Source organism: Pristis pectinata, chromosome 1, assembly GCF_009764475.1.
Source record: "Pristis pectinata isolate sPriPec2 chromosome 1, sPriPec2.1.pri, whole genome shotgun sequence".
Lineage (NCBI taxonomy): Eukaryota > Metazoa > Chordata > Chondrichthyes > Rhinopristiformes > Pristidae > Pristis > Pristis pectinata.
In genome coordinates, this window is record NC_067405.1 from 67,451,261 (window position 1) to 67,463,827 (window position 12,567).

Here is a 12,567-nt window from a genome sequence, read left to right on the forward strand (position 1 = left end):
TTGAGAAGCTGCATTATGGCTAGTCCACTGAAGATATTATTGATGACTGAGCCACTAAAACCCTGTCCTTGATTGTGAAAACCATGATTTTTGACAGCTATCATGATTCCTTCATCCTGAGGGAGTGTGCATTGCCAGACATGGCCTGAGAGATGGATCCTGAGAGAGTAGAAATACCCTCTGCTCTCTGTGGTTTCTCACACCAGTTCCCTCTCCAATCATACAAGATGTGCAGAGATACTGAGCCACTCAAGTGTCAGGTTAGCAGTGGAAAATGCCATTAGTCTCCTCAAGGGATGCCTTGCAAATACATCCGATAGTTGCAGAGATGTCACCGTAGGGTGCTGCAAGCTGCACGACCTTGCAAACTGCAGAGGTGTTAGACCAAGAGAAGCAAGGAGATCTGAGCCTGAGGACCAAGAGGTGGACCCTGAACACCAGCAGAAGCAAAAGGACTCGGAAGGATCCCAAAAAAATGTCCTTGCTCAACATTAGTGACCTCGTCTCCCAGCAGAGAGGAGAAGGCAGGCATTGTCTGAATGAACAACAAGGGACTCCTTGAGAGACAGACCTGAGCAGCCTGCAAAATCATAATCCTTCATGCAAATCAAATCACCATCCAATATTACCTCCAACTTAGTAAACCAATGATCAGCCAGGAGAGCCTCGAAGGGTCTTCCACCTGAAATGTTAACTTTGTTTCTCTACTCAGGGATGTGGCCTGTACTTCTGAATGTTTCCAGCATTTTCTGTTTCTATTTTAGGCTTCCAGTTTTTATTTTTGATTTTAAGTCATTACCAATTGACTATTGCAAGGTACACAAAGGGAAAAATTGATGTCCCACTGTTTCCAACAACTGGATGTGATCACTGTTGTGTCTCAACTTCTTGTACAAGCAATTACTTTTGACCAAAGCTTTCTCAGCTTCTCCTGTCACTTTCAGTCCTGCACACAGAGGAGGGCTCCAAAGGACAGAGGGGTGAGAGAGCAGAGCTGCTGTCATTCTGTTTGTGAAGTACCTCCTTCTGACCACAGGTTTCTGGAATATGGGGAGTACAAAGGCCATCTTTACGGCACCAGCAGGGAGGCTGTACGCTTGATTCTGGATTCAGGGTTAATTTGCATAATTGACCTCGAACCACAGGTAAGTGTTCACTTACCAAATGAAAAGTAGAGAATAGTTATGTTGCTCCTTATCGCTCATCCTGGTCAGCTGGCCCCAGTATGGTCAAATCTTGGCACAAATCCCTCCAATGTGAACTACTTTGCTGCAGCTTATGTCCACTTAACAATAGTTTGACTCTGAAGTACACAATATTAGCCAAAAATAAATTCCACAATGCCCACTCTTAATGGTTATGATGGGTGGCCTCATTTTTATCACCCAACTCCTGCTTCAATCTGTCCCTTTATTCTCCTGTAAGCATCAAAATTAGAATCTTTACCTTTGAGGAGATTTAAATGTTTTCAGCGCAGAATTAGGCCACACTGTTGGCAGCACAGTGCAGCTCATGGAACTGCTGCCTCATAGCTCCAGTGACCCGAGTTCGATCTTGATCTCCGGTGTTGTCTGTGTGGAGTTTGCAAGTTCTCCCTGTGACCACATGGGTTTTCTCCAAGTGCTCTGGTTTCCTCCAAAGATGTGCGGGTTGTTTGGTTAATTACCTCCAGTGTGTGGGTGAGTGTTTGACTTTGGCCGTAGTTTATGGGAATATAGGAAGAGTAAAATGGGATTCATGTAAATGGATAGTCGGTGTGGAGGGCCTGAAGGTCCTATTTCCTCTGAGTCTTGACACCATTCAACCCAATGGGTCCATGGTGATCCTTAGGCTTCACCAGAGCCCTCTCTCACTACTCTTTTTTTTATTTTTTTTTATTTACAGCGTGGTAACAGGCCCTTCCGGCCCAACGAGTCCATGCCGCCCATTTTGTTTTAAACCCAAATTAACCTACCCATACGTCTCTTCATCTCTCCTAACTTTTCTTCAACTTACCAATCAGCTCAGAGATATGATAGAATTGCAGATTCATTCTGGCACATGAGGAGGCCACTCAGCCCATTAGCTTCAGATCCTCGCAGTAAAGTCCCATTTCCTTTCCTAATAGTCTTTTAAATTATTTTATCTTAAGTGCCTTTTCAAAGATCCTGACTGACCACTTCCACCACTCTCCCAGGAAGTGAGTGTTGGGATCTAACCTTTATCAATAGTGTATGACGTTGAAAACTACTTGTGTTTATGTGAACATCATTTTTGGAGTACTTGGATTTGTATTTCTTATTGTAAAACTTAACTCTGTTTAGCTAATAACCACATTATTATCAGCTACCCTAAGTTATGCAAAGTTATCTAACTTTGTATGCAGCACAATCTACAAATTTCATTTGCAATGTTGGAATTAACTTCCGTCAACTGAATCCATTAGTTGCATGACAGATTGTAAACTACTCTTTATGCGAAGAACAGTTCTGGAGTACTTTGAATTGTTCATCTCATTATGGGGGAGTAGGACACTCAACTGGATGCCAGCTGTTCAGTGGTCTTGGCGACTTCACTATTGGGGTGTGTGAATGGGATGTTGGACTGAATGGATGACATGTCAGACTCTGGATGTGTGGAATTCTCCACTGGATGAGCCGGAAGTTGTATTTGGTGAAAGGGGTGTCAAGGTCAGTGGGATGTTGAACAGAGTAAGTCAGAGAGAGACAGAGACACAAAAGACTGCAGATGCTGGAACCTGCAGCAACACACAAGATGCTGGCGGAACTCATCATCTACGGAGGGAAGTGGACAGTCAACGTTTCGGGTCAAGACCCTTCGAAGTGAAAGAGGGGAGATTGCTAGTATAAAAGTTGAAGGGAAGGGGTGGAGCAAGAGCTGACAGGTGATAGGTGGATTCAGGTGAGGGGGGATGATAGGCAAATGGAGGAGGGGAGAGTGGGAATAGCACTAGAAGTCAGAAATTGAGTATAGAATCACAGGACAGGTAAGTGTTATTGGTACAGTGTAGATTCACCAGTATTCTGTCAAATGCTTTTAATTTCTTTTTGCGGACAGAGAATTCCAGAGGCACGAACAAAGGAGCTAAAGCCCTTCATTATATTTATCAAACCTCCAAGCATTAGTCGTCTGCAGCAGACTCGTGCACATAGTCGTATTATCACCGAGTATTATGTGAACAGGTCTTTCAAGGTGAGTTAACTCAGTGTATTTACCAGTGCTATAAATAACCTCTTCTGTGTCATAATCCCAGCTCGTTGGGACTTATTTATTCAGAGGGGATTTTGAGCCATTATCCAGGATACAAGGAGTTTCAGAGATTCTCACTGTACTTTCAGGAACTTTGAACAAAGGTACAAAAAGGAGCCAGAAAATGTTAATCAGGACCTGCTACTAAATTCAACAGGACTTGAGGGAAAACGGTTCTGAGTTTCCCCAAATACAAAACAGCAGTTCCCATCATCTACATCTCCACACAACTCATTCCCCGGTTGCCTAAATGTTACATTACCTATGTCATATGCTCCCATCTTATCACAGTTCTTCCTCCTATGCCTCTATCACTGCCTTTCTGTGTCATTTCTGTCTTCCCCAACAGCTCTCTCTCTTTCTGTGCATCATTTTATGATTTTTTGTGAACAGGAGGAAGATTTACAGGAGATGCAGGATGTGTCTGAAAAGATGCTGGACTACTTTGGACATTTGTTTGACTCTGTGATTGTGAATGATGAGCTTCAGGACACTCGCTTGCAACTACTCTCTGTTGTTAAAGGGGCACAGGCTGGTTCACACTGGGTGCCTGCAGCTTGGCTCAGTTCAGACTCAGGCTCTTAATTCCTTTTCCATGGGGCGTCAGAGGTGGGTGACTTGTTTAGTGGGATCTAGACTCGATATCCAACGTGTGCAGTTTGATGAGATAGTGTAACATGTGCACTGCATGTAAACCTGTGCTGTACTTTGCCTGGAACTGCACGATAGCTTTGTGTGGATGAGATTTGCTCAGTATGTAACCTGTGCTATAACCTGATGTGAAATTGTTTGATGGACATTTGCCCTACATGTAACCAATACTGGACCTGGCCTGGGAATATTTGATGGGATAGTGTAGATAAGCCTTTCTCCGTATCTAACTTGTGCTGTTCCTAGCTTGGGAGTTATTGATGCCGGCAGGCCAAATGGAAATATTCTAAAGCTGAGCAATTTTGTTCTGATGAGCAGAAATTTTTCTACAGAAAAGTTGTGTATAAAAACCTAGGCATAGTGCTCTGTTACGCTGTGGACCATGTATACCCGTGAAGAGTAATATGTGGGTCTGTATAAATATTTCATAATAAATAATAAAAAAGTCATGATTGCTGGTTTCACTTTGTTAATTGTCTGTTTCATTTGATGTGAGCTGCAAGACTTCGTTCTTTGTCCATCCTACAACTTTTCCGAATTAAGTTTCAATGCATTTTCCAGTTTCCTTCTCTCCTGTCCTAAAGCTGCTGATTCTTGCCTGAACTGATGAAATGGGAAAGATGGGAGCTCTGGTAAGACTTTAAACAAAGTAATTGTTTCAGCAGTGCTCCTGACATTGGATTCACTGGGCTAGAAATTAGTCGACACACTCCAAAAAAAATTGTGCACTTAACCTGGAGTACTGCAAGCTTCCCCACACTTCTGGGTGCCTTAGTGTTCATCAGGAAATTTTTCTCCTCATACTTAAGCTGGATTTTCATTCCGCATAGCATTTTCTTTCCGACATAAAATTATCCCAAGTGATTCCCACTCCTGCAACATGCAAATTTTGTCTGCAGGGAATTTTTCAAACTCACTCTTAAAAAAAAAAGACTTTTTATTAACTTACACAACAGCCAGGTATTATTAACCCAGATGAAGTGGTTGAGGCAGGTACCTTCACAATATTTAAGAAGTATCTGGATGGGCACTTGAATCACCAAGGCACAGAAGGCTACAGACCAAGTGCCAGTAAATGAGTTTAGTATAGATGGGTACTTGATGGTCAGCATAGACGTGGTGGGCTGAAGGGCCTGTCTCTGTGCTGTATGACTCCATTACTAATTTTGCCACATCTAAATTCAGTGTTTAGATCATCGGCGTGTTATCTGTTTGTTTTCTTCTTTTGCTGCTGCTTTAACAATGTGGTTTAATATTTGCTTGGCCACTTAAAGTCAACCACATTACTCCAGTTACGGAATCACATAAAGGACAGCTGAGTAAGTGCAGCGGATTTTCTCCCCTAAAGGGCATTAGTCAACCCAATAAACTTTTATGACAATCCAGTGATTTCAAGGTTGTTATTACTAAAATTAGATTTTTTAAAAATCCTGGTTGTTACTTGAATTTAAATTCTACATCTGCCTTTGTTAGACTTGAACTGGATTGTTGGCCCAGGCCTCTAAATGAATTACTGCACCAAGGTACCCATTACACACCATCCTGATTTGAACACATATCACTATTGCTGGATCAATTTTGTGGAAATCTAACAGAAACACCATCAACATATCATCAGGGGAGCACCATTGCTACATCATCCTTCCCAGGGAAAGCGGGCAATAAATGTAATCTTCCCAGCATTCCTCACATTCCATAAAAGAAAAATTGAGATGATGGATATGTGCAACCATCATCTCAGATGTAATTAAGCTATCCTAATCCGTCGAAGTTACACAAGGGCTGGATCCACATCCACACCAACTCTCATATCTGTATTGATGTGCCAACCCAATTTCTACTTCCAGCGGTATAGTGTTTTGCAAGGCATGCATATGAATTTAAAACTGAATGCTATTGGAGGGAATGTACAAACCAAATGTGCCTCTTTTTATACCTTTCCCTCCTTACCTTTGACCCATCCCCCAGTAAATCTGCTCTCCCCACCTCCCCCGCACCTGCCTATCACTGTCTCTTATCTGAATCTACCTATCACCACCTTGTGCCCACCCCGCCTCCCCTCTTTTGTTCAGATATCACTGCTCTGCTTTTCCCCCTATATATTGGGCTTCCCCTTTTCCTATCTTCAGTCCTGAAGAAGGGTCCTGACCCGAAACGTTGACTGCCTGCTTTTCTCCACAGATGCTGCCTGGCCTGCTGAGTTCCTCCAGCATCATCGTGTTTTTCATCTAGATTCCAGCATCTGCAGTTCTTTGTTTCTCTATGCATGCAATTTAAGGTTTAGGTAATTATTGGCCAGATGTGCTCCTGCTTGTCATCTGGGTTTACTCTTTCATCCTAAATTGCATTTGTTATAAATGAGCGTGACCTCAAGCACAAATTCCAGAGTGTGCACTTTATCCCCTAATAATTAAATTATCATCTAATTTTAGTATATTAATCTTCCAATTATTGCAGAATGTTAATCCATTCTGATTTCATGAGTCTACTCTGACTTGTGTTAATTCACAATACATTATGATTATAATACATTATGATACATGATTACAACATTATCCTTCTATTTCTCTACATTAAACCACCACTTATTACAACAAAATATTAAATACTCAATTGTTGCTTTGAATATTTCTCAATTATATTTTCACAGGTTGTTGCAGAGCATTTTCCCCAATGATTACAATGGATTAATCCTCCAATGATTACAATTTTTGAAATATGATAGGATGATATGTTAATCCTCCAATTAGTGTACATGATTCCAACCACAGAGAATAATTCCTTCTATGATCCCAATGATTACAGTATATTTATCTCCAGTGATTCAAGAACACTATTACTCCATGATTACAGTGTGGTAATACCCCATTGGCTACTGTACAATAATTCTCCAATGATTACAAATATATTTAATCCCTAAATGGTTAAGGATGGTTTATTGCTCAGTTATAACATTAATCCCAATACGATTACGTTAAATTAAATTTCCATCGATTTCCTCATGTTGATCATCCACTTGAGTGGAGTTAATCTATGGGACAAATGGGAAGGTGTTCAATATACATTGTTCAGAACCAGGGTCACCCCAACTTCAGTCACTGTGTTGCAGTACACAGAAAAAACATGCATTGCCTTGGCCAACATCACATTCCCAAAAAAGACACTCCAAGCTGTCACGGCAAGATAAATCTTCTCTATCAGGTAAATAGATAAAAAGATTCAAAGTGCTCAAACCCTCATTAAAAAAAGTATAACATCCCCACCAACTAATGGAATACCTGGCCCACTGTACTCTAAATAAAGCATTTGGGATGGCATTTAGAACCTTATATCCATGCCGCAAGAGCACACAGATGCCAAATGTAAACAGGAGTGTGCTGTCTTCCAAATCACTCCGTCAAGCCTTCCTGCCCTATCTTTGACAGTCTGCAGGATTTACATTGGTCTGACCAGCCACCTCAGAACGGAAGTGGACGCAAGTCATCCTCGGTCCCGAGGGGCTGCCTATGAAGGAAAAAATATATGAATCCCTAGATTCCCCAATAATTACAGTGCATTATCTCCAATTGTGACAGAATATAACTACAATAAATTAAAGGCTCCTTTTTGCCATATAACATGCGCTGGAATATCACGCGTCACCGTTTTTCAAGCAAAGCGCTCGCTTCCAACGTTTGCAGGAGCCGCCAGCAAGGGCTGTCAATCACAGCCGTGAGCCCGTCCCTCCTGACGCCGAAAACCAATCAGCGGTTCCGGCACCGTCCTCCCCCTGATGACTGACACGGGTTCAAGTGACCCCCGGATGTAGATGTGTGGCAGGCGTTGACCCTGAATGTTTGGGCTGCTACGGCAACGGGACGGGTGAGATGGAGAGGGACGAGGTGGAGGTAAATAAACTCGGGTGGACCGCGGCAGATAGGACGTGCCAGGAGGGGTCGGTTGGGTTTGGTTGAGAAGACTGCCCTTGACCTCAGGACCTGGATACGCTGGGGGGTGGGGGGAGGCAGCAGGTCTTCTTTGGCTTCAAGCTAAAGCAGCTGCTCGGCCTCAGTATCCGGAGGTAAAGGGATGCATCTTTTTTCGGCTTCAGTGCCCTAGGCTGAAGGTATAATGGGATGCAGATAAAGTTTTTACTGTTGGCCTCTCCCCAGGTACAATTGGATGGGGATAGAATGGTCACTGGAGACACCAGAGACTGCAGATGCTGGAATTTGAGCAAGAAAAAAAACAAACTGCTGGAGGAACTCAACGGGTCAGGCAGCACCTGTAGAGGCAGAGGGATGGTGGATGTTTCAGGTCAAGACCCTGCTTCAGAACTGAGAGTATAGAGGGCAGATAGCCAATATAAAGAGGTGAGAAGGTAGGGTGAGGTAGGGGCTGGTAAACAATAGGTGGAACCAGCTGAGGTGGACAGATGGAGACAAGTGGTGGAGGGGTGGAGTTAGGAGACAACAGCTGGTGGGAGATAGGTAGAGACAGATAAAGAAAAAGAGGAGCAGATGAAGCCACGTGGCCACTCTTCACCTCAGTGACTTTGAGCTGAGGTTAAAGTGGCTACTCTGCCTGACATTTTAGGACAAAAGGAGTCATGATGCTGCCTTTGGTCTCAGTGCCCAGGGATTGTACAGTTGTGATAATTGGCCCGATATTGGTCTCTGTATTCTTGTGGTTGTGTTGAATGGTGGAAAGGTCAGTTAGTTGTCAGGGGAGCTGATTGCACAAATGTCTTCTTGTTGCAGTGTTATTCACTCTCATAATTTGTCAACATTGTAGGTGCAGCACACTGATCTCTACCAGCCAAAGTGTAGGCCCAGCAACTTCCTCTTTCCTTACTTCTTTCCATAGGACCCAGTACTCTTTTATTCCATGGGAAGTGACTCCTTATCAGGCTTCTACCTAACACTTACTGGCTCCAAATCTCAAATGGCTCCTCCTTGCCCCTGCCTTGTATGTGAAGAATGGGAACCTGAGGGGTTGACAGCAGTTCACACCAATGAAAATTTGCAAGTACTTGGTGTGAGGGAGCCACCTTTTGTAAGCATTCATCTCACTTTTGTGATTAATGTATATTCACATTAATGGGCTGCACTTATTAGACCATCAATGTCTTTCTTGTGGATTTTTTTTACACTTTGTCCTTTGAACATCATGATTGCTTAAACAATTTAGTCATCTGTAAAGTTAGGTGTTATTAAAAGTTGCACGAAGCCCTGTGCAAGAGCCATGGCCCAAGGCTAACTTCTGCTGCATTGCATTGGTGGCACTCTCAAAGCTGGACCGATTGCTACCTTGCATGTTAACTGGCACCTTTAATGTAATAGAATGATCTGCTGAACCTGGTCAACCATCAGTGGAAGAGTTGGGAGAGCAACTGCTTTTACAAAGATGCCTTTAAAACAGGACAGCCCAGAAGAAGGCAGATCAATCCACTGAGTTTCCACCAGCCCTGTTAGGAGCTATCCAGTTGATTCTTCTGCTTTTTGCCTCCATTTCTTTCCTCCTTGACAGGGAAGAGTCCTGAAGCCCAAGCTTTGTCTGCATCTTGGGGCTCAGTCAGTCCAATCCAGTCTTCATTCAATGTCCAGCAGGGGTCACTGGATTACAGTCAGTGGCAAATTTCTGTCCCAACCATCTTAATGCCACCGATGATGAGGGCAAATTGAATCAACTGCTGCCCTAATCACAATGAGCTAGACATTACAGTGGAGATAATGTAATTAAATTACTGGACTAATAGTCAAGAGCACATTTAGAACCCACAGTATTGTTGGAGCAGTGAAATTAATTTAGTCAGATAAATTCTGGAATCAATAATGGTGATCATAAAGCTTCTGGATTGTTTACTAAAAGAGAAAACCTACTGTTCTCACCTGGTTAGGGCCACATGTTGCTGTAGATCCACAGTAATGGAATCTCAGCTGCCCTCTGAAATCCCATTGAAGGACAATTCAGGTTGGATTTTAAATGCACATTTTACCTGTTGGGATGAATGATAAAAGTAATTGGTAATTTACAGTGTCGTTGTCAAATGAGCTGTAGTGAAAGGTGACCTAAATCTTAAGTTTATTTTGATAAGCAATTTGTTTGCATGATAACATTGGATGGAATTGAGAGCTATAACAGGTATAGAGGTGGGGTGGGGGTGTTGGGGGAAGGTATATTTGTAGTGCTAATTCTCTCCTCATGCTCTTCAAGTGTGGTGTTCTACAAGCAATGATAACAATTTTAGTGCCAGTTCAAAGAGGGAGAGCTTAGCAACGTGTCGTGTTTTATTTCCAGCCACGAGGTTTCCAAATCCCTCTGTCACTGACAGCTTTCACGTGGAACAGTCACCCAGCTAATCCCACGGGCCAAATGTTTCTAGAAGGTGGATTTAGTTGAGGATTAGTTCAAGGTACTGCAGCTGCCAGCCACTTACTGAGGCTTGAGAATCACAGGCACCATGAAGAAAAAGCAAGTGGTGAGGAACTGGTATTCAATTGAGATCTAATGAAAAGGAACAGTCTGGATGCTGGGAATATGCAGAAACGCCTGCAACATCAGGGGGAAAAGATTAAGATAAGATGGCAGTGAGTGTGGGCCATGGGAAATAATTCCTTCTGGCATTAATAGAATTGTATTTTTTCAGTTTTTCCTGTTCTTTGTAATTGTGAATAGTGTGACAGACATTCGCAGCAAAAAACTGAGAGTTCAGTGTGAACGACACACTATAAACACACTCGTTATAACGTAAGGTGTAACCATCTGTAGCTAACACATTGCAAGCATCAGTAGTTTAGTATGGTAGCTGGTTAAGTCAGTTGCTGGTTAAACCAACTGTTCAGTCCTTCTCATTGCTGATGAGAGAGATTGTTAAGTGAGTGCGATCACAGTGAAATCGTTTGTCCGTTGCTGTGGCCACCCAGTGGAATTGCGTGGATTGAGTGATCACTGGGGAGAGGGAAGTTTTGATCAGAGTGGTTGCTCGTGAAAGAGAATGCTTGGTCAGGGTTGCCAATGGTTAGTGTGATTGCCAGTCAGAGGGATTTTTTTTTCATGTGATTGATGGTGAGAGGGATTGTTTGGTCAGTGTTGTTGGCAGCAGGAGTTTTATTTTGGTTGCTATAAATTGCAGTAGAGAGGAATTGTTTACTTGATGTGATCTCTTGATAGAAAAATTGTTTGGCTCGTGTGACTGCTGGTTTGAGAAATACTTTGGGCAGTGTGACTGTCAGCAAGAAGGAATGTTTAGGCAGAGTGACCACTGATTAGTGAGATTGCTTGGATGGTGCACTTGCCAGTGAGTCCGATTACTTGGCTAGCATCATTGTTTGGTCAATGTCTTCTTCTCCTCTTGAGCAATGCCTCAGGCATTGAGGATGACTTGCTTACATTCTGGTTTTATAGGTTCTGAGGTGGCTAATTAGACCAATGTGGAAACCACAGAATCTTCCTCAGTGGAGCAGGTGGATGCATAGTTTGTGAGGTGTTGTCTCTTTCACCGTTCGCACAGGGGCTTCTGTGTGCTCCTGATTCAGGACCTCAAGGTTCTTAGCACCATCCTGAATGCTACTTCTCCACTTTCAGTTGTCATAGGCCAGAGATTCTCAGGAGTCAGTTGTGATGATGCATTTCTTCAAGCAGGCTTTAAGGACATCCTTGAACCATTTCTTTTTTCAGCATAGTAATGTCTTCCTGTGAAAGAGTTTGCAACAGAATGTCTGTTTCTGAAGTATCATGCTAGGCATGCGAATGATGAGGCCAGCCTGATATCCCCAATCAAGTGTAACTGGGGCCTCAGTACTGGTGATGTTGAACTGGGTTGTCTGCTTGGCTTGCAGTGATTTTGGAGGATGTTGCAAAGACAGTAGTAGTGGTACATTTCTAGTGCCTTGAAGTGTCTGCTGCCAATATTTGGGGTCTCAGAAGCATATAGGAGAGCAGGGATCACTGCTGCCCGGGAGACCATGTGTTTTGTGTCAAGCCGTGTTATTGACCAGTGGGTCTACAACAGAACAATTCTCAGTGAAGGCAGGAGTCAAGCAAGGCTCTATCACTGTCCCAACACTTCTCTCAATATTCTTGCCAGAGCATTGTATCTCATCTCCATTGGATTTCCCACAGGAGTTGAGCTAACCTTTCGAATGAGAGGAAGCTGGTCAAGTTCCATAACTAACATTACCTAAATCTCAGTTGTCTAGCTGCAGTACACTGACGATGCCTGTGTTTGCACGTGTTCAGAAGCCGAACCTCAAGCCATTATTGATGCTTTCACTGAAGTATATGGGCCCCACAGTAAAAATCTGCAAAACTAAAGTCTTCCACCATCCTGCCCCTGCGGCAACATACTGCCCGCAACAATAAAAATTCACAGCGAGACCCTGGAAAACACAGACACTTCCCAGGTCAACGTGATCGCTTATGAGAGGAATTGTTTGATCAATCTTATTTGCCTGTTAGAGGCATTGTTTAGTTATTGTTATTTCCATTGGGGATTATTTGATCATTGATTGCAAGTGAAAGAGATTGTTTCTTCGGGGCAATTGCTGGTTATTGAGAAACTGGAACCAAAAGTTGCAGTCTCCACTTTGCTGCTACAGTATAGAAACAGAGGGATTGTGCAAATGAATGTGTGGCTGGAGAGATGCTGCTGAAGGGATGCCTTTAAATTCCTGGGAGAGTGGGATC

The 12,567-nt window shown here is 43.0% G+C and overlaps 2 protein-coding genes across 4 annotated transcripts in view; both read left to right on the forward strand.

Moving 5' to 3' along the window:
• mpp4b (MAGUK p55 scaffold protein 4b) overlaps positions 1–4,294 on the forward strand; it is a 48,143-nt gene extending 43,849 nt beyond the window's left edge. For all 3 annotated transcript variants that reach the window (XM_052027371.1, XM_052027361.1, XM_052027379.1), the window contains 3 exons: positions 1,037–1,145; positions 3,058–3,192; positions 3,643–4,294. In XM_052027371.1, coding sequence (XP_051883331.1) covers positions 1,037–1,145; positions 3,058–3,192; positions 3,643–3,834 — 436 coding nt within the window. In that variant the 3' untranslated portion in view covers positions 3,835–4,294. The remainder of the gene's footprint in view (positions 1–1,036; positions 1,146–3,057; positions 3,193–3,642) is intronic.
• A 3,433-nt stretch (positions 4,295–7,727) lies between these two features.
• The window catches only part of LOC127574108 (transmembrane protein 237-like), a 29,567-nt gene continuing 24,727 nt past the window's right edge, over positions 7,728–12,567 (forward strand). Inside the window, exon 1 of the mRNA XM_052022818.1 lies at positions 7,728–7,787. The gene's annotated coding sequence lies outside the window, so the exon portion shown is untranslated. The remainder of the gene's footprint in view (positions 7,788–12,567) is intronic.